Genomic DNA, 22,353 nt, shown 5'->3' on the forward strand with positions numbered 1-22,353 from the left:
ATTTTGATTTCATTCTGTGGTTACTGACATGCTTTCTGTTGTCTTTGAGCTGCTTTGCTGTGGACGATTTCTGTTTCTCATAACAGCTATTATTGAGATTTAAATTCATAACTCTGCACCCAACTCTTCTAATAAATTTGAACTTCCACGACATCTCCCCAAAGTAAATGGAATTCGACATTCAGGTGCATATTAAGAGACCTCGATTAACAGAATAGAACTGATTTACTCTCAGCTTGCTTAATTTTGTAAAACCTGCACTGTTCACCACCCCTGAGTTGTGGACCCAATTTTCAATTCAATGTACTCCATGCCACAATACAGAGGCTTTGGGAGGAGCCTGGGCGAGGAACTGCAGTGCATTTAGCACCTGCAGTGTGCTGCTGGGGGAATGAATGCTCAGGATGGTAGATGAGGTGCCACTCGAGCAGGCTGCTTTGTCCTGGAAGGTGTTGAACTTCTTCAGTGTTTATGGAGCTGCACTCATCCAGGCAGAGTATTTTAACACAAGCCTGACCTGTGCACTATAAATGAGTCAGATTGGCTGTAGATTACTGCTGATTGATGGACTTCAATGCAAAAAACAAATTGACTTAACTTATTCTTATTGTCACAACGAGGCTCTACCTGTTGAGGGGGAGGTTAAATGCAAAGGTGGCTGCACACTCAGAACAAACCAATTGGTTCTAATGTTGTGCTATTGCGTTCCTTACAGTAGCACTTCCGTTGATGCACATTAAACCCAGTAACTGCAGTCTTCTATTGTGCCCGCAATGACTCCCAACACCTGTGACCCTCATGCTTGAAGATGGCATTGGAGCCATTTTGCCCATTCTTGTGGGAGTTTCAATGTTCCTTCTCCATTTTCTGACCCCTGAATATCTTAGGAGTATTCAGAAATATGCATCCTAAGTTAGTTACTAGTGGCATTTGAATTTCATAGGGATTTCCAACCAATTTCATAGAGACATGATTTGAAACTAAATAGTATCCCTAATCAAGAGTGGCTGGTCAAGTGTGGTATTCCCAGATCAATGAAGCAGTTGGAAAGTAGACATCCATCCACAAGTGAACAAGATATTTTTTTCCTTAGAAGAACAATACAGCACTGGAACAGGCCCTTCAGCTCACGATATTAATTTCAGTATGTACTCAAGGCATCCTTCCATGAATTTCCTGTCCCTTGTCACTAAGTTTCATCTCTGTCTTGCTCTGATCTCTTCTCAGCCACCTTCACTGTTCCTTCCAAACTCAACATAAACTCGAAGGACTACATGTCATTTCCTAACTAGGAACACAGTAGACTTCTGGACTGAACCCTGAATTCAGCAACTTCAGATATTAAGCATTTCCAGTATTTTTATTTCAGATTTCTTGCACTTGTTCTGTGTTCCTTTTCTAATTTCAAATGATCCTGCATTTACACTTCTAGACTTCCATTACCTTGCACTATCGCCCCCTTTGCTGTTTAATCTCTCCTGCCTTTCACATCATTAATACTTACCCTCTTTGTCTTCCATTTCCCACTCTCCTTTCTCTGCATCTCAAATGCAGTTTACTTCCCAGCTCTTATGAAAGGTCATCAACCTTAGCTGTTAATGTTGTCTCCATAGATGATGCCTGATCTGCTGAGTATTTTAAGTAATTTTTGTTTTAATAATTAGACAATTTTCACAACTCGTTCTTGGGATTCACCACAGCAATTGCATTTCCTTGCTTATTTAAGAGTTTTAACATATTCTTTGATAGTTATATATACCACACTTCACAACCTTATCTTAAAATATGACTTGTTCAGCACAAGTGCTCAATATCTGTAAATCAGCACTTTTTGTTCCAGAAAAGTGAGGCAGATGTATTCTGTTTGCAGATAGTACAGTATTGTGAATCCAAATATAGAACCTAAGTAAACTTAGGATGTAAAAGGAGATTGGCCAATCCTGTCTGTATCAAGAAAGAGTTCCCAGCCCAATCCCACCTTCCAGCACTGGGTCTACAGACCTGCAGGTCACAGCTCTTGAAGCCCACATCCAGCTACTGGTGGGAGGATTTCTGCCTCTTCTACCATTTCAGGCAGTGATTTTCAGGGCCCATCACCCTTTCCTCACCTCCTCTCTAATCCTACCAATCACTTTAAATCTATGCCCCTGGTTTTTGACCCCTCTGTTCAGGGAAATAGATCCTTCCTATTTCATCTTTCAGGGCCCTCATAATTTGGTGCATCTCAATTAACTCAGCCTCTGAAAATCACTCTGATTTGTCCAATCTATTCTCATAGCTAAATTCCAGTCATTGTAATCTCCTTGAAAATCTCCTCTGCACCTTCTTCAGTGTAATCACATCTTTCCTGTAATGTGACCAGAACCATATGCAGTGTTTAAACTCGTGTACAGTTCAAACATGATCTCCATACCTTTTGTATTCTGTGTCTCGGCTAGTAAAAGAAAGGATCCCATGTGACTTTGTAATCTCCTTATCTACCTGTTCTGCCTTTAAAGATAAGTGGACATGTACTGGTAGGACTTTTTGTTCTTCCACAGCATATGTGCTGGCATATATTGTATCTTCTCTTGCCTCATTGCACCTCTCCAAATATGCTAACTCACACTTCCCTGTATAAATTCCATTTTCCAGTTTACTGTTTGACTGATCAGTTTACTTCTATCCCTCTGTGGTCTAAAGCTTTTCACTTCACATTCAACCACATGGCCAATTTTTGCATTATCCTGCAAACTTCTTTATCATGTCCCTATGTTTAGGTCTAAATCATGAATATTACACAAGGGACTTGGCATTGAGCACTGTGGCACCTCACTGGTAATGGCTTCAGGTCGTAAAAACATCTTTCAACCATTTGCTTCCTGCCATTGAGCTAATTTTGAATCCAATTGTCTTTTTCCCTGGCTTGGAGTTTTTTGACCAGACTGCCAACTGGGATCTTGTCAAAAGTCTGAGAAGAATCCATGTAAACTCGATTAAATACCTTGCCTTTAACAACCCTGCTTGTAATATCCTCAGTTACTTTCCACCCACTTACCTGCCCCCCTCACCTGGACTTAACTATCACCTGCCAGCTTGTGCTCCTCACCTGCTGAGTTCCTCCAGCATTTTGTGTGTGTTGCTTCTGATTCTAGCATCTGCAGAATCAGAAAATCCTTGCTGTCTCTGATTAATCTGCACCTTTCTAAATGAAGGTTGATAATGTTCCTCGGAATGCAATCTAATAATTCACAGACCACTGAAGTTAGACCAATTGGTCTTGATTTATCCCTTTCTCCTATTTGAACAAAGAATGGTATAATGTTACCAGTTCTCCAACCCTCTGGCACCGCTCACACTGGTTAAGGTTAAAAAATTTGTAGTTAAAGCCTCTGCAGTTTCCTCCTTTGCTGCTTTTAACAGCCTGGAGTATATTTCATCTGGGCCTAGTGATTTATTCAGTTTGAAAGACTCCTATGTACCTCTTTTACGATGTTTATCTCTTCCAGTCTTTCACACTTATTCACCAATTCTACAAGATTAGCATCATCCCCCCTCTTCTCTGAATAGAGACAAAATATTCAGAACCTTGCCCACATCCTCCACCTCCATGCACAGGTTATGCTTTTGGTCCCTAATAGGCCTAACGCTATTCTCTGCTCTTTATACACTTGGAAAATATTTTTGGTTTTTATTGAATTCATTGCCAATACTTTTTCATACCCTCAATTTGTTTTTCTAAGTTCCCTTTTAATTTCACTCCCAAACTTTCCACAGACTCATCTCTGTGAAATTGAACTCTGTGTCTGCCACAAAGTTCCATTTTTTGCCTTATTCACCTCTATGCACCTTGTCTGGAGTATTTTAGCCCAATGCATTGAGGTTTCAAAGTGTACAGAAAGCCAAAGTATCTCCATATTTATTAAATACTACTCTGAATAGGACTAAAAGTACAACAAATAGTGTAAACTTTAAATGTCCATTTGTTTTGCTCATTATTGTGTATTTTTTTTTCATTTTGTGTGTGTGTTATGTGCTTGTCTTGTCTCTGTGTGTGTTTTGTGCTGCGTGATGTGTAATTCCTTGTGCCTGTTGTTGCAGAAGTAGCCTCAATTTGGATGATTTTCGGTAAGTATACCTGCAGCATGTTGAGAACATCTCTTGCTCTTGAATGTCACTTTATCACAACATCCTCATACTCCGGATTACATCGCATTTTTGCAGAGCATCCTTAAAATGCTTACTGTAGCTTCTGCCTTTATAACAAGCTGAATTTTTTTTGCGGATCAGCACTTTAAGTTTTAATATGTATAAAGGAGGTTTTTCAACAAAGATTCTGAAAATATTTTTCTTTTTGGTTTCGCTCTCCACAGCAGTTTAAAGAAATTTTAAAGTTGTTTGTAGGTGTGTAATGTAAAAATGCTAGATTGTAATGAATCTGCAGTTATCTGTCTTCGCAAAAGTCAATAGGCCGTTAACTTCAGTTAGCATTTCAATAAATAATACCTAGAAAAACTGGAAGTGTACTTCATTATACACTCCATCGCAGGACACAGAACAGTACAGCACAGGGACAGGCCCTTCGGTCCATGATGTCTGCACCGAGCATGATCCCGAATTAAGCTAAATCTCTTCTGTCTGTACATGATCCCTATCCCTCCATTACTTGCATATTCATGTCCATCAAGCAACCTCTTAAACTCCACTACTTTTTTCTTCCACTACTACCCCAGGCAGCCCTTTACAGGCATTTACCACTCTTTTTTTTAAAAAAACTTGCCCTGCTCATTTCTTTAGATGCTACTCATTCAATAACAATGTCACTTTATCAGTGTATCTGCAGCCAGAACCACAGGGGTGAATGTAATTTTTTTTGTTCAACAGTCCAAAACTTCGAGACTTAACAAAAATATTAAAGCAGAGAAGAGCGAGTAGCATTATGTGAGTCCAGATGCATTTCAGTTCAGCCCAACTGAAATGGACTGCTTCTAGATGTGGGTTGCAAACTTGTGGGGTTAGTTCTTATGTGGACTATTTGAGAATTTTATCTATAATATGGCATCTGTTAAGGTAGAAGTGAAACTACCAGCAGGAAGCTTCACACCAGGTGTCAGTAGTGACTCATCCAGACCAGGAAGAACTCTGCTCAACCCTAATCTGGGCTAGGTTAGCATATCTCAATGTTTGTGGCTGCCAGTGGAGATAGGATCGACATGCTTCTGCAATCACCTTAACTAGTGAAGCTTGCACATGCCTCTGCCCCCACCACCCTAAATACCTACTGGTTATCTCCAGTTTTTGAAAAGCAAGGAGGCAAAATGAGCAGATCAGATTTCCTTTTATTACTGCTGAGTGCTCAGTAACTAAGGAAAGCAAACACAGCTGCTGTTTCACAACATGATAAAAGGCCATTTTGTCACAACAATCAGCTGGCATCTGAATTGTGAGGCTTGACAATCAAACTTTTATTTGTTTGACATTAATGTAAATAACAATTAAGCTCAATTTTAACTGAACTGAACTAACACTAACAGAAATGCTTTCAGTCAACCTTGGGTGCTGGTAGAATTCATGGTCAGCCCTCATTCATTCAGAATTCATTGAACTTACCAATGTTGAGCAGAGATTGTAAAGAAAACCTGGGTCAGCAGACTTGAACTTGGAGACCAAGGATGTCTCAGGGGTCAGTCTTAGTTGATGCTCCCAGACTATCTTACCACCTGGAGCAACCACCCATTGTCCCAGTGTGTCTGCGCTCACCTGGGCTGGTACTGCTGTCTCTGTCCCTCCCTCCCCCTCTCCTCTCCTCGGCCCTGGAATTAGGGGTGGGGGGGTACGGGGGTGAGGACTCAGCAACAAGTAGGCTTGGGGCATGGCGCTGAGTCTCCGCTCCAGAAAGCCCTGAGCTACAGAAGCCAAAGCTGCTGCCGTTTTGCCTTTCGCCAGAACTGAAATTGATATCCAAAGCTATTCAACAGCTTTCAAAATTGATGAAAGTAATTTCTAATTTTGTTAGAAAATAATAAAATTAAAAAGTTTATAGTAAAATAATTTTAAAAAATCCTAATCAGCAGACCTATCATCCCTGTTGATATAGTGGTGTCTGTGATCCAGTGCCTGATCTTACCTGGAATGGGTTGGAATGGCAGTTGCCCCAGCAAGACTGAGTCCATCACTGACCATAGGTGTGCCTCCCATTCACTCAGTAAACCCCAGGTTTTTGGCTTTTGCCGAAGTTCAGGACTTAATTCTATTGGAATGACTGAGTGCTGGCATTTCCCTTAGGAGCTGCTGGCCATTTGTTGTGTTTAAATGGAGGAACTGATATATCATTTCAGGGTGAGTGCATTGGCAGCCAAATCTCAGGAAAAGGTTATGAAATAATAAAAGCAAATCATTAAAAAAATATTTCTCTTTTTGCATCATATTTCACAGCTGGTTATTTTGATATGGCAGGTTTAATTAAATGTTAATTTTTGTGAGTGTAGATTTGCAAAGTGAAGGTTAAAAGGAGAAAATTTGATAATCTTGCTAGTTGAAAGAGAAATTGTCTGTTATAAAGGCAGAAAACATTGTGGCCTGAATGTCTGTCTCCAGTATGTACGTGAATCTGGAAGTAAGTAGCTAGCCATAGATCATCCTCATTAATGAATGCAAGTGCTGAAGCTAACATTTATCTGTTTCTTTTCTACTGATTAACGCTGCCTAATGGATTATGTTTTAAAAATATTGTGGGTTAGTCCCGAACAGGAATTTAAACGGTGCACTGAGTCTGCATCTCTAGGGCAAGCTGCCTCCATGAATCAAGGGTCTTCATCTGCATCTGTTTTTCCTCATGTCCAGTCAATTCTAACACTTCCATCTGGCATTTTACCTTCTCTCCCTGCTGCTATAATGTAAGTCAGGGTCCATTCAGCCCATGTGCATAGATGTTTGTGTCAAGAATATGTCACACCAACCATTACAATGTATATTTTAATGTTGATTTATCAATTTATATTGAGGGTTTCATTGATGGCTTGTTTGGTAAATGGTTTGGTTAAAGCTGAAGGGTTGGTTTATGTTATGTACCCATTTTCAGTTTGTACAATTGTAGAAACTAATTAATTGAAACATCAACTGTGTTTGGAAATGAGGTTGTTGGTTGTACTGGACTAATACCCACTGATGCTTTCTCATTTGGGAGATACTAATGAGATCCAAGGTCTAATTTAGGCCCTAGCAATAGCAACACGTCCTCTGGAGCTCTCATTGCAAACAAGAATTCTTAAGAATCATAAAGGCCATTTGACTCGCTGTGCCTGTGTGACTCTTTGGAGTTTCACAATTTGCACCTTGCTCTTTTTTTCCATAGTCATGAAAGTTACTTTTTCTATTAATTAGGTAACCAACTTCCTTTTGAAAGTTGCTCTTGAATCTGACTACCACCCTTTCGCTCAATGGATTCCAGATCTTAATAGCATGTTCTGTTTGGGAGTGGGGGGGGGGGGGCGCGGGGGAAGAACTCATATCCCCGTGGGTTCCTCAGCAGTTGCCTTCCAACTTTGGCTTCTGGTTAGCAATCCTTCCACTAGTCTTCTGCATATTTGTTGATGTGGTTTAGAATGGATTCCAGCCTGCAGATTGCAAATCTGTATGAAAGAACCTGTGTGATGAGAATTGGAAAGACTGTCAGTACTTCTAATTCACTACTAAAGTGTGATAAAGTGTAAATGTTCTCTCAGACATCAATTGGATGCTTTGAAGTTGGTAATTGCTCTAAGGATTAGAAAACATCTGTCCTGACTATGAGCTCAAGATGTGGGGATGTCCATTACTTGAAACAGCTGGCTGCCTTTTTTGTGAAATTTTTAATATTTGTGCAGCCAGGTAAATGGATTGGGACACACCACTGCAGGAACAAGTGAAACTGAATTTTAGTGCTTGAATTGCACTTGGGTAGTGGCTTGGGTAGATTAAACCTAGTTTCCAGCAGAGGTGTTTTGGCAAAATGCCCAAAAGAAAGTAATACAGATGTGAGGTAAATTGAAACATGGGGTTTAGTTTCAAATCCCATTTGAGAAAAACATTGAAATGTGTTCTGTATATTAATTCAATCCATTATTTATTTTAAAGTAAATATAGCAGCAGGGTAATGGTTTAGAAAATAATCCAGTCCATTTGATAAGTGCGAAATGTTTAATTTGCGATTTTCAAGAAAATTATTCTCGTGATACTGAATTAAAGTTTATTTAGATGTGCTTTTTCTGGATGCATGAAATAGACATGACAGTTGTTCATGTTGTTTTATCATCCAAATATTTTAAATTGCCATGCTTGAGGAGTGTAGCTTCCCTGGGAATCATGGAACATCTATTAGTCTACCGAATCCCTTAATTTTCTCACTTTCTGGAAGCATATTTTATGGTATATTCAGATATTGTACTCAAAATATAATGTTACACTGTTTGCTGAGGTATATAACCTGTTAATGTATTCCAATTTCTCTCTGTGTGTTGAATAAGCTTAATACAAGTTTGATTCTAGAAATCAAATTAACAGTTTATAAATTACACTTATCCCGGTGTATACAGCACAAGCAGTAATGGAGTGTGATATTGTATTTGCATCTCATAAAAACTTAATTGGGTCTAATCTTCATGCAGTACCACAGACATTATTGTTTATCACATTGAGCTGCTTGATGGGCTGTATTCATTTTATAACATAATTAGTATATTAATCCTAAAACTGTATACCAGATGAAATTTAATGATTTGATTAAAACATCTATCAATTTTTGATAAGATGTTGCATTTATCTTTTGAGATCATTAATCTATGTAGCAGTATAGCTTTGGCTGGCACAGTGGTACAGCTAGTAGAGCTGCTGCCTCACAGCTCCAGTGACATTGGTTCAATCCTGACCTTGGGTGCTGTATGTGTGCAGTCTGCATGTTCTCCCTGTGACTGTGTGGGTATCCTCCAGTTGCTCCAGCTTCCTGCCACTTCCCAAAGATGTGGGAGTTGGTAGGTTAATTGGTCGCTGTAAATGAGTGGTAGAATCTGGGAGGGGGAGTAGTGGGGAGAGCAAAATGGAGGATTGGTTTCAGTGGGAGGTTGATGGTTGGTATGGACTCAGTTGGCTGAAGGGCCTGTTTCTGTGCTGTGAGACTCTATAACTTCTGCAAGTAGACTTTACTAAATCAGATGAAGAGACTTCTGGTTTTGGGCTTATTTTGTATTTAAGGAGATAGGGCAAATGCTGTAGCTTTGAGATTGATATTTTTGTGTAAATGTTGACTTGAAGGGGCTGAATGTATGTGGTGGTGACCATTGCCGTAATTCAGGATCAGTCCCTGGTTTCTGACTGGGATGTCAGGAGTGGAGAGGGCAGAAGGCTATCCTAGTTTTGAAATGAGTCTGAGAGAGAATTAACTTGAGTTTTTTGTCCTTCAAGTCTTTCCCTAGCCGTGTTGCTTCTATTTCCTGTGATCTCTGGCAGCTTTTTGTCCTGTCTTATATCACTGATCCTCCACTTTGTTCCATATTTCCTCTGCTCCGCTGCTCCTTCAGACATCTAGTTGTTACCGTTTCGAGGCCTCCTTTAACTATACTCCCTTGCTTTTCCTCTTCTTGCCTCAAAAGCTAACCTGAGTGCTGGCTAATACTTAACTTCAATCAGCATAACTAAAACAAATTAACTGATTATTATCACAGTGCTACTTCTGGAGCTTGCTGTATATAAATTAATATGCTATGATTACTCGATTCAGGTGTACTTCAATGGACCCATGTTGTTTTAAGACTTGTAGGAGGTGCTCCTATAAGGGGCATGAAGTATAGAATGTCTTTTGTTTAAATGGTGGCTACATCTGTCTTCCACCAGTAAAATAACTAAGCACAATTGAGAGATGGAATTGCCACATTTAATTCTAAAGTGAGCATTGGCATGTGAATGTCAAAGCTGTATCAGCAGACTTAACTATTTCAGTAGCTTACCAGGATAACCGAATTCTATTTGGTTCATAAAAATCTTCAGTATCTGCTAGAATTCTCTTGATTTTTTTTCATGTGCAAGATTGATAAGTCAGCACAACTTATTTTCTGTCTTTGGTTTAACTTGATTATTTGAAATTAGGCAGTAGGATGGAATAATGAAATGCCACAGAAAAAATGTGTATTAAAAGTGACCTGGCTGGTAAATTAATTCTTTAAACAGCTGTTGATAACTGGTGCATGCAGATGGATGGAAGACTGTTCAGACACCTGCATGAGCTAAAGTTCATTGCATTGCATGTTCCATGGTTACCCTATCAATAATTGAAACACTTTGAGTTAAAGTATTTACTGATCCAATTTTTTTGCTATCATTCAGGGGCTCCAATAAACGTGGAGAGACTTTCGGAATAAGTCGAATAGGTAGCAAGATTAAGGGAGTTTTTAAAAGCACAACGATGGAAGGGGCCATGTTGCCAAATTATGGATTACGAGAAGGAGATGACGATTCCGTGAGTAACATTGTGTTATTAGCACCTGAAGCTGAACCTTTATTAACTAGCAGTCTGGCATAGGAAGGTGGTAGCTTTTAGTGAGCATTTATTAAAGCCTATATGGAATTGGTAGCTTCAGGATACAGTGTTCAGTTCATTTTGGAAAGTCAAACCAGTGTAGGACTTGTACTATGAATGGTGGGACACTAGGGAGTGTAATGGAACAGAGGGACCTGGGAGTACAAGTGAATAATTCGTTGAAAGCAGCGTCACAGATAGACAGGGTTGGTGATAAAGCCGTTTAGCACGTTGGCCTTCATCAGTCAGGGCAGTGAGTATAGGAGTTGGGACATTATGTTGCAGTTGTACCAGTTGTTGGTGAGGCCGCACTTGGAGTGCGGTGTACAGTCTTGGTCACCCTTTATAGGAATAATGTTAAACTGGAAGGAGTGCAGAAAAGATTTATGAGAATGTTGCCAAGAACAGAGGGCCTGAGTTATAAGGAGAGGCTGGCCGGGCTAGGACATTATTCCTTGGAGCATAGGAGAATGAAGGGTGACCTTTTCGAAGTGTTTAAAATTATGAGAGGCATAGATGAGGTGGATAGTAACAGTTTTTTCCCCAGGGTAGGGGAGTCCAAAACTAGGGGGCATAGATTTAGGGTGAGAGGGGAAAGATTTAAAAGGGAAGTGAGGGGCAACTTTTTCACGCAGAGGGTGGTGAGTATATGGAATGAGCTGCCAGAGGAAGTGGTTGAGGCAGGTACAATAGTATCATTTAAGAAGCACTTGGATAGGTACATGGAGGGGCAGGAGGTATATGGGCCGAACACAGGATATTGGGACTAGCTGGGTGGGCACTGGTCGGCGTGGACTTCGTGGGCTGAAGGGCCTGTATCCATGGTGTATTGCTCTATGACTCTATTTCCGATTTAGGTCCGAAATGAAATCTAGGCCCCATCTGTACTCGGATCTTAGATCAACAGTTGAGGTTCTTGTTTGATGTTAAGATGTAGAAGTGGAAATGTAGCCTGTGTAGCCAGATGACAATGCCCTCTTAATCCTTCTCAAACGGTTGTGTTTTAATCATTTCTACAGTTCCCACAGCTGCACGGTTGCCCATAGCATCCAATTCCATTACCCAAGTGGGTAGGACACCCTAGGCTGGTTTCATTCCTCCTTATCCAGTCGTAGCTTTGGATACCCCAAGGCTTCATCCTCAACAGCCGTCGGATTCCCACCTACTCAATGCTTCCTGCAGACATCAGCTGGAGTTTGATTAGATCTCCCACTGCTCCACCCCATCCCTCCGCCTCAACCCGCCCTCCACCTTACCACCACCCCTTCCTGGCTTATACTGTCTCTGACTTGCTGAGTGGCTTGTCTGCCTTCCAGTTCTGGATGAGTGAAAATTACATCTGTTGTCCTTGCTCTGTGACACAGCACTGTTCCCTTACCTCTCCCTGGCAGCAGGCCGAGGCTGAACCCTTCATGGCTAGTTGTCCTGTTTGATGCCTTTTCCTCTCCATCACCAGCTTCCACCTCTTGCAACATTGCCTGTCTCAATGTTGCCTTGGGTCACCTGTGAACGGAACCATCCATGCCCTTGCTGTCTCCAGACCTGACTCTTCCAATGGGTTTCCAGGCAGACTTCTACTCTGCAGCCTTATTGGATCCGTGCCTGTCTAAAACTTAAGCTGCCTATTTCCTAACTGACACCAGGCCCTATTTGGCCATTTCTCTGTTGAGTTAAACTGTCAATGCATCATCTTATAATTACCCTCTTCAGATTGCTCCCAATTTCAAAAATCTCCTTTGGCCCCATTATCCTCTAGTACTCCTCCAGTGCTGCCCTTTACCAAGTCCTCAGTTTTCACTTCATCATAGGCAGCTGTACTAGAGTTGCCTTGGTCATAAGCTTTGCAGTTCCTTTGTGAAACCTCGCCCCTCTGCCTTTGCCTTTTCCTGGTCCTGCTGCTGGAACCAGGACTTTGGTCACTGTTTAGTTGTGCCACCTTTACTTGGCAAGGCTCCTATGAACCACCAAGTTGTTTTAGAGACATATAAATACAGGTTGGGCTAACGGACTGATGTGGATCTGTACTGCTGTTTCATATTTAGCAAACTGATGATTCTGGACTGAGTTGGAATGTATCCCCACAGGTGGGAAGCTGCAATACTGCACTCTAGCTAATACAGCCCATTTTAAATCATAGCCTGGAAAATAGCTTTTATACAGGTTATGGAATGCTGTCAAATGTAGCTGTTGCTACAAAATCATTGAAGCATGTTTAAGTTTTTTTTTAACTGGAAAATTGTAACTTAAGGGCTGAACCACCCACCATTCCCCCTTCCTAAACCCCCCCCCGGTCCTGTCCTGTCCCATCCATTTCTTCCACTTCCCCCCCCCACCAAACCCGTCCCTTCCCACATCCCATCATCCCATTCCCCATCCCCTACATCACTCTGTTGTTTTTTTCTTCACTACCTTCTGTTGTAATTGTAGAGGGAATGGCTGGCAAGCATGCACCAGACCTGGATATACCTACCTGCCTGTTGTTCCTCTCTCCTTGTTGTATCCCATCCAAATAAGCTGTTGTGTTTAATCCAAAACAAAATACAGCAGATGCTGGACATCTGAAATTAAAAGAGAGCATCCTGAAAATACCAAGCATTTCAGGCAGCATTTATGGTGAGAGAAACAGTTAAAGTTCTGATGAAAGATCATTGACCTGAAATGTACACTCTGTTTCTCCCTCCACAGTTGCAGCCCAGCCTGCTGAGTATTTCCAGGATTCTTTGTTTCTGTTCACTGTCTGCCTCACAGTGAGGATAACCAAGCTCTTTGATGGGCCACGTATCTGCCATTGGTCAGTGAAAAATGACAAGGGTGCATAAGTGGCCAGAGTTAGTGGAATGCAGAGATCTGAGAAAGATATGTAGGGAGCAGTGACTGTAACTCCATAAGTTTTAAGATAGTTGTGGATACGGATAGGACTGGTCCTTGAGAGAAAGTGCTAAAATGGGGAAAGGCTGATTACGACAGTATAAGGCAGGAACTGGAGAAAGTAGATTGCAAGCAGCTGTTTGAAGATAAATCCACATCTGATATGTGATGCTCTTTGAAAGGCCAGTTGATTAGATTTTAGGACCAGCATATTCCTGTGAGGATGAAAGGTAAGGATGATAAAGTTCAGGAACCTTGGATGATATGAGGTATTGTTAGTTTAGTCAAAAAGAAAAAGGAAGCTGAAATCAGACCAGAGGATTATAAAGGAAAGAATTTAATCAAGAAATTAGGAGGGCTAAAAGGGGCCATGAAATGTTCTTGGTGTAGCGGCTAGCTACACTACTATAGAATAAAGACACGGAGTCTGTTGCTTGGAGTCAGAAGTCGACTGCTTGACAGGGGCGCGGTGCGCCTTTTAATATCGAAACTCTTCCCGCGCTGACGTCACACGCGGGTCACCTGACCTTCCCGCGCGCGGGCTTTCCTAGCCCAATGACGGAGCAGAAGGAGGGCCTCGCGCCATCTTGGGTCGGGGCCTCCGACGCTCGCGATCTCGGGAGCCGGTTCGATACCAGTAAGATGTCGCCACATAACCCCCTCCCCTTCCCCCCCCCTAGAACCAGCGATACTGTCGCGAAAGCCAGAATTAAATAAACTACGACTTGGGTGGCCTGCCCCTGCATCGCGCTCGCTGGACCACTACCGGTTGGTCCAGGTCTAAATGAGCCGGCTTCAGCCAGTCAATTGTAAAAACCTCCTCACATCCCCCAATGTCCAGCACAAATGTAGACCCATTGTTCCTGATGACCCGAAATGGCCCTTCGTACGGCCACTGCAGCGGTGTTCGGTGCATGCCCCTCCTGACAAAGACAAACTTACAGTCTCAGAGGGACGTTGGTATACGGGTTGGGGCCTGTCCGTGTCGCGAGGTGGGTATCAGGACCAGGTTGCCAAGCCACTCGTGCAGCCGGTCGAGCGTTGCAGCAGGTTCTTCCTCTGGCCCCCGAGGGGCTGGTGGGAACTCGCCCGGGATGACCAAGGGCATTCCGTAGACCATCTCCACGGATGAGGCATGTAGGTCCTCTTTTGGCGCGGTACGTATCCCCAGCAGGACCCAGGGGAGTTCGTCCACCCAGTTGGGCCCCTTAAGGCGGGCCATGAGTGCCGACTTCAGGTGTCGATGGAACCTCTCCACCAGCCCATTGGATTGCAGATGATAGGCGGTGGTGAGGTGGATCTGGGAACCCCGCAAGTCGGCGACGGCAGACCACAGGCCGAGGGTGAATTGAGCTCCCCTGTATGGGCCAGTAGATTGGCCTCACTCAACGAGAACATTTGGAAGGTCCTGGCATGTACCAAACGCTTACCCTGTGGGTCAACCAGCAGACTGTTGGCGCGAAGGAAATCTGGCGCGAAGGAAATCTGCCCCAAGGAGTGGTTGTGCAACAGCAGCCAGGGTGAACTTCCAGGTAAAGTTGCTGGTGCCGAACTGGAGTTGCACCGAACGGGTGCCAAAGGTCCAGATGGTGCTGCCGTTGGCGGCTCTGAGGGCGGGTCCTGGTGTACGGTTGCGAGTCTCGTGGCTGTTGGGAGGCATGATGCTGACCTTGGCCCTGGTATCTACCAGGAAACGACAGCCGGAATGCCTGTCCCACACATGCAAGAGGCTATCCAGGTGGCCAGCTGCCGTAGCCATCAGCGGCGGCTGGCCCTGGCATTTCCCCGAAACCTGCATGGTGGCTGGCACCTGCGGGTGTCTGTGCCCCACCGCTGGTGGTAGAAACACCATTGGTCAGTCGGTGTCTCAGACCTGCTGGCGGGTGGGGTGCGGTCGATTGCCGGGTCGCTGGGTATGTGGCGTGGCAACACGCTCGACAGACGTCCCGCTCTCCTCCTTCGCCCGCCAAAGGACATCAGCACGGGCGGCCACCTTCCGGGGGTTGCTGAAGTTGGCATCCGCCAGGAGCAGGTGGATGTCGTCGGGTAACTGCTCTAGAGAGGCCTGCTCGAACATCAGGCAGGATTTGTGGCCATCTGCCAGGGCCAGCATCTCGTTCATGTGCGCAGAGGGGGGTCTGTCACCCAACCCATCGAGGTGGAGGAGGCGGGAGGCCCGTTCACGTCGGGAAAGGCCAGAAGTCTCAAGAAGGAGGGTCTTGAACTTATCATACTTCTCCTCCAGGGGCGCCTAGATGAAGTCTTCGACCGCTCACCACATAGTAGTACTTGGTGTCATCCCTGGTAATCTGGTGAATCTGGAACTGGGCCTCGGCCTGGTCGAACCAGACACATGGCCGGAGGGTCCAAAAGGTAGGCAGTTTAAGGGCTACTGCCTGTACCTCTTGTTGCGCAGACATCGTGGGTCCAAAAACGTTTGGGCCTGTCGGGGTCACCAATGTAGCGGCTAGCTACACCACTACAGAATAAAGACACGGAGTCTGTTGCTTGGAGTCAGAAGTCGACTGCTCGACAGAGGCGCAGTGCGCCTTTTAATACCGAAACTCTTCCCTTGCTTCAGTTCCCGTGCTGATGTCACACACGGGTCACCTGACCTTCCCGTGCGTGGGCTTTCCTAGCCCAGCGATGGAGAAGAAGGAGGGCCCCGCGCCACCTTGGGTCGGGGCCTCCAACGACGCTCGCGATCTCGGGAGCCGGTTCGATACCGGTAAGGTGAGTCGCCACATTGGCAAGTAGGATTAAGGAGAATCCCAAGGCATGTGTATATAAAGAAAGAGTCAGAGAGTACTAGGGAAAGGGTCGGTCCATTCAAGGACAAAGGAGGAAATTTATCCATGGAACCAGAGGATGTGAATGAAGTCCTCAGTAAGTACTTTGCATCCATATTCACCAAGGAGAAGGACGTGAATGAGGGTGAAATTAGGGCGGGGTATGTTGATATTCTATGGCATGTCGGTATTAAGGAGGAGGAGCACTTAGTGTTTTGAGAAACATTAGGGTGGATAAGTCCCCAGGGCCTGATGGGATCTATCCCAGGATACCAGTGGAAGCAGGGGTGGAGATTGCTGGGGCCTAGACAGAGATCTTTGTATCCTCTTTAGCCACAGGTGAGGTGCCAGAAGACTGGATAATAGCCAGTGTTGTTCCTTTGTTTAAGAAAGGCAACAAGGACAAACTAGGAAATAAAAGGCTGGTGAGCCTTGCATGAGTGGTAGGGAAATTATTGGAGAAGGTTGTTAGTGACAGGGTTTACTTTCATTTGGAAAATCTTGGACTTATTGGGGGAAGTCCTGTCTCACAAACTTGACTGAGTTTTTTGAGGAGATGACGAAGTTGATTGATGAGGGTAGGGCAATGGATGTTGTCTACATGGAGTTAAGCATTTTACAAGGTCCCTCATGGTAGGCTGATCCATGGTGAATTGGTAAACAGGATCCAAAATTGTCTTGGTCACAGAGACAGAGGGTAGTGGTGGAGAGGTGTTTCTCTGACTGGAGGTCTGTGACTAGTGTTGTTCTGCAAGGATCAGGATAGAATTTATGAAATGTTTCCAGAGTCAATATATAGATGACCCAATTCGGGAGGGTGCAATACTGGACCTCCTCGTGGGGAATGAGGTAGGCAAGTAATGGAAGTTGCAGTCAGGGAGCACTTTGGCTTTAGTGACCGTAATTCTATTAGTTTTAAGAAAGTGATTGCGAAGAATAGGACAGGTCTGCAAGTTAGGGTCCTAAACTGCAGCTGGGCTAATTTTGAGGGAATTAGGCAGGATCTAGTAGAGGTCAATTGGGTGAGCCTGTTTGAAGGGAAAGGAACAAATAGCAAGTGGGAGGCTTCTAAGAGTGTGATATCAAGAGTCCAGAAGCAGCATGTTCCTGTTAGGGTGAAAGGTAAATCTGGCAAGTTTAGGGAACATTGGCTTACGGTATATTGAGGCTCTAGTCAAGAAAAAGGAGGAAGCATGTATTGTGTTTAGGAGGTCGGGGACAAGTGAATCCATAGAACAATACAGCACAATAAAGGCCCTTCGGCCCACCATGTTGTGCCACCCTTCAAACCACACCTAAGACTATCTAACCCCTTCCTGCCACATATCCCTCTATCTTAAATTCCTCCATATGCTTATCCAACAATCTGTTGAACTTGACCAACGTATCAGCCTCCACCACCACCCCAGGTAGCGCATTCCATGCACCAACCACTCTCTGGGTGAAGAACCTCCCTCTGACATCTCCCTTGAACTTTCCACCCATTACCTTAAAGCCATGCCCTCTTGTATTGAGCATTGGTGCCCTGGGAAAGAGGCGCTGGCTGTCTACTCTATCTATTCCTCTTAATATTTTGTATACCTCTATCATGTCTCCCCTCATCCTCCTTCTCTCCAATGAGTAAAGCCCTAGCTCCTTTAGTTTCTCCTCATAATCCATACTCGCTAATCCAGGCAGCATCTTGGTAAATCTCCTCTGCACCCTTTCCAACGCCTCCACATCCTTCCTATAATGAAGCGACCAGAACTGGGCACAGTACACTAAGTGTGGTCTAACCAGGGTTTTGTAAAGCTGCATCATTACTTCGCGGCTCTTAAACTCGATCCCATGACTTATGAAAGCTAACATCCCATAAGCTTTCTTAACTACCCTATCCACCTGTGAGGCAATTTACAGTGATCTGTGCATATGAACCCCCAGATCCCTCTGCTCCTCCACACTACCCAAAATCCTGCCATTAACCTTGTACTCCGCCTTGGAGTTTGTCCTTCCAAAGTGTACCACCTCACACTTCTCCGGATTGAACTGCATCTGCCACTTGTCAGCCCAGCTCTGCATCCTATCAATATCCCTCTGTAAGCTTTGACAGCCCTCCACACTATCCACAGCACCACCAATCTTTGTGTCATCTGCAAACTTGCTAACGCACCCTTCCAACCCCTCATCTAAGTCATTAATAAATATCACAAAAAGTGGAGGTCCCAGAACCGATCCCTGTGGGACACCACTAGTCACAGCCCTTCAATCCGAATGCACTTCCTCCACCACAACCCTCTGCTTTCTACAGGCAAGCCAATTCTGAATCCACATGGCCAAGCCTCCCTGGATCCCTTGGCCTTTGACCTTCTGAAGAAGTCTACCATGCGGAACCTTGTCATATGCCTTAGTAAAATCCATGTACACCACATCTACTGCACTACCCTCATCAATCTTCCTGTTCACCTCTTCAAAGAACCCTATCAGGCTTGAGGCAAGATCTTCCCTTCACAAATCCTTGTTGGCTGTTCCTAATCAGTCCATGATTCTCTAAGTGCTCATAGATCCTATCTCTTAGAATCCTTCCTAACAGCTTACCCACCATAGACGTAAGGCTCACTGGTTTGTACTTTCCTGGACTATCCCTACTACATTTTTTGAATAAGGGGACAACATTTGCCACCCTCCAATCCTCCGGTACCATCCCCGTGGACAACGAGGACTCAAAGATCCTAGCCAATGGTTCAGCAATCTCCTCCCTCACCTCATGAAGCAGCGTGGGGAATATTCCATCAGGCTCCGGGGACTTATCTGTCCTAATATCGTCTAACAGCTCCAACACATCCTCTCTCTTGATAGCTACATACTCTAGAACATTACCTTTACCAACACTGTCCTCAGCATCATCAAGACCCTTCTCCTTGGTGAATACTGAAGAGAAGTATTCATTGAGAACCTCACCCACTTCCACAGCTTCCAGGCACATCTTCCCACCTTTGTCTTTATTCGGACCTCCCTTTACCCTAGCCATCCTCCTGCTCTTCACGTATGTGGAAAAAAGCCTTGGGATTCTCCTTAACCCTACTCACCAAAGCCTTTTCATGTCCCCTTCTTGCTCTCCTCAGCCTCTTCTTAAGTTCCTTCCTTGCTACTCTATATTCCTCACGAGCCCTATCTGATCCTTGCTGCTTACACCTTATGTATGCTGCCTTCTTCTTCCTAACTAGTTGTTCCACCTCTCTCGTCACCCACGGTTCCTTCACCCTGCCATTCCTTCTCTGCCTCACTGGGACAAATTTATCCCTAACATCCTGCAAGAGGTCCCTGAACATCGACCACATCTCCGTAGTACATTTCCCTTCAAAAATGTCATCCCAATTTACACTCTCAAGTTCTTGCCTTAGCCTCATAATTCGCCTTTCCCCAATTAAATATCATCCCGTCCTCTTTGCTCCTGTTATTTTTGCATCTTTCCAAAATCTGCCTCCCAATCTACTCCTCAGTATCCCTACTGCTACCGGGGGAGCCTATAGAATACTCCCAGTAGAGTAACTGCTCCTTTCTTGTTCCTAACTTCCACCCATATTGACTCTAGAGAGGATCCTTCTACATTAAACACCCTTTCTGCAGCTGTAATAGTGTCCCTGACCAGTATCGCCACCCTTCCTCCTCTTCTCCCCACCCCCATCCCTTTTAAAACACTGAAAACCAGGAATATTCAATATCCATTCCTGCCCTGATGTCAACCATGTCTCTATAATAGCCACAATATCATAGTCCCATGTACTTATCTAATCTCTCAGTTCATCTCCCTTATTCCTGGTGCTTCTTGCATTTAAGTAAATGCGCTTTAGCCCATCCACCTTTCTACTTTTATAGCCTGTACTCTGCTTCTCCTTCCTCAAACCCTCTCTGCCTGATAGATCTGACTTTTCCCCATCCCCTTCTTCTGACCTACTCCTCCGGTTCCCATCCCCCTCGCAAACTAGTTTAAACCCTCCCAAACCACCCTAGCAAACCCTAGCAAATCCCTTGATGACTATAAAAGGATTAATAATGAGAGGGAAATCAGGAGGGCAAAGAGAGGGTATGAGATGGATCTGGCAGGTAAGGTTAAGGAAAATCCCAAGAAGTTCTATAGCTATATAAAGAGTAAAAGGGTGGCCAGGGAGAGAGTAGGTCCCCTTAGAGATCAGCAGGATGAAAAACACGATGATGCTGGTGGAACTCAGCAGGTCAGGCAGCATCCGTGGAGAAAAGCAGGCAGTCAACATTTCAGGTCAAGACGCTTCTGTCGGGCTGAAGATAAGAAAGGGGAAGCCTAATATGTAGGAGGGAAAAGCAGAGCAGTGATAGGTGGACAAAAGAGGGGAGGCAGGGTGGGCACAGGGTCGTGATAGGTAGATGCGGGTAAGAGATAGTTATAGGCAGGTGGGGGGGGGGGAAGAGCAGATCCACTGGGGAGTGGGTCAAAGGTAGGGGGAGGAGAAAAAGGCTAGGAAAGGGAAGAAGAGAAGAAGCATGGTTTGGGGGGGGGGGGGGGGTGCGCGGGTGTTGTGGGGAAGTGGTGTGGGGATTACCTGAAGTGGGAGAATTCAATACTCATGCTGTTAGGTTGCAAGGTTCCAAGACAGAAAATAAGGTGCCATTCCTCCAGTTTGCGCTTGGAATTCTCCTGGCAGTGGAGGAGGCCGAGGACTGTCATATCAGTGATAGTGTGGGAGGGGGAGTTGAAGTGACTGGCCATGTGGAGATGCAGATCACGGTTACGGACAGAGCGAAAGTGTCCTGCGAAGTGGTCACCTAGTCTGCGTTTGGTCTCGCCAATGTAGCGGAGGCCACACTTATAGCACCAAATGTAGTAGGTGATATTAAGGGAGGTGCAGGTGAATCTGTCTCACCTGAAAGGACTGTTTGGGTCCCTGAATGAAGGTGGTACAGGGGCAGGTGTTGCACCTTATGGTGGGGTAGTGGTAAGTTTCCGGGCTGGGAGCAGGGTTGGGGGTGGGGTAGGAGTGAATGAGGGAGTCGTGGAGAGAGCGGTCTCTGCGAAAGGTAGAAAGGGGTGGGGAGGGGAAGGTATGCTTGGTGGTAGGGTCCCTTTGGAGATGGCGGAAGTGGCGGAGAATGTTCTTCCATTCTGAAGAAGGGTCCTGACCCAAAACGTTGACCACCTGCTTTTCTCCACGGATGCTGCCTGGCCTGCTGAGTTCCTTCAGCATCATCGTGTTTTTCATCTTGATTCCAGCATCTGTAGTCCTTTGTTTCTCTGGAGATCAGCAGGGCCACCTATGTCTCCAGCCGCAGGAGATGGGTGGGATTTTTAACAAATATTTTTCCTCTGTTTACTGAGGAGAAAATTAGGGTTGCTCAAGAGATAAGGGAAACTAATGGAGGTGTTTTGGAGGACATTCATATTATTGGAGGATGGAGGACATTCATATTATTGGAGGAGGTATTTGCAGCCTTACAGCACACCAAGGTGGATAAATCCCCAAGGCCTGACCAAGTGCATGCTCAGATTTTGTGGGAGGCTGAAGAAGAAATTGTGGAGGCCCTTGCGGAGATATTTGCTTCATCATCAGCCACTGGTGCAGTTCCCAAGTACTGGAAGGTGGCTAATGTTGTTCGTTGTTTAAGAAGGATAGCTGGGACAAGCCGAAACTACAACCGGTTAGCCTGACATCAGTAGTGGGGAAATTACTGGAAGGAGTTCTGAGGGACCAGATCTACAAGAATTTGGATAGTCAGAGTCTGATTAGGAGGAGTCAATATGGCTTTGTGCATGGAAAGTTGTGTTTGATGAACCTTTTAGAGCTTTTTGAAGAGGTAACCAAAAAGGTAGATGAGAGAAGGACAGTGGATGTTGTCTATTTGGACTTTAGCAAGGCCTTAGACAAGGTCCCGCATGGTAGGCTGGTCTGGAAGGTTGGGTCCCATGGAATCCAGGGAGAGCAAGTTAGGTGGATTCAAAGTTGACTCGGAGGTAGGAAGCAGAGGGTGGTGGTTGAAGGTCGTTTCTCGGAATGGAAGCTGGTGACTAGTGGTGCCGCAGGGGTTGGTGTTGGGACCCTTGTTATTTAGATGTGAATGTACAAGAGTTGATCAATAAGTTTGTGGATGACACAAAATTAGGAGGTGTTGTTGATAGTAAAGAAGGTTATCGTAGATTACAGGGGGATCTTGATCAGT

At 44.6% G+C, this 22,353-nt stretch overlaps 1 protein-coding gene across 1 annotated transcript in view; it reads left to right on the forward strand.

Moving 5' to 3' along the window:
- Nucleotides 1–22,353, forward strand: part of snx14 (sorting nexin 14) — a 126,449-nt gene that overhangs the window by 43,583 nt on the left and 60,513 nt on the right. Inside the window, 2 exon segments of the mRNA XM_052012425.1 lie at nucleotides 4,081–4,107; nucleotides 10,336–10,468. Of these exon segments, the coding sequence (XP_051868385.1) occupies nucleotides 4,081–4,107; nucleotides 10,336–10,468 (160 nt within the window).

The sequence above is a fragment of the Pristis pectinata genome, chromosome 3 (assembly GCF_009764475.1).
Source record: "Pristis pectinata isolate sPriPec2 chromosome 3, sPriPec2.1.pri, whole genome shotgun sequence".
In the NCBI taxonomy this organism is placed as follows: Eukaryota; Metazoa; Chordata; class Chondrichthyes; order Rhinopristiformes; family Pristidae; genus Pristis; species Pristis pectinata.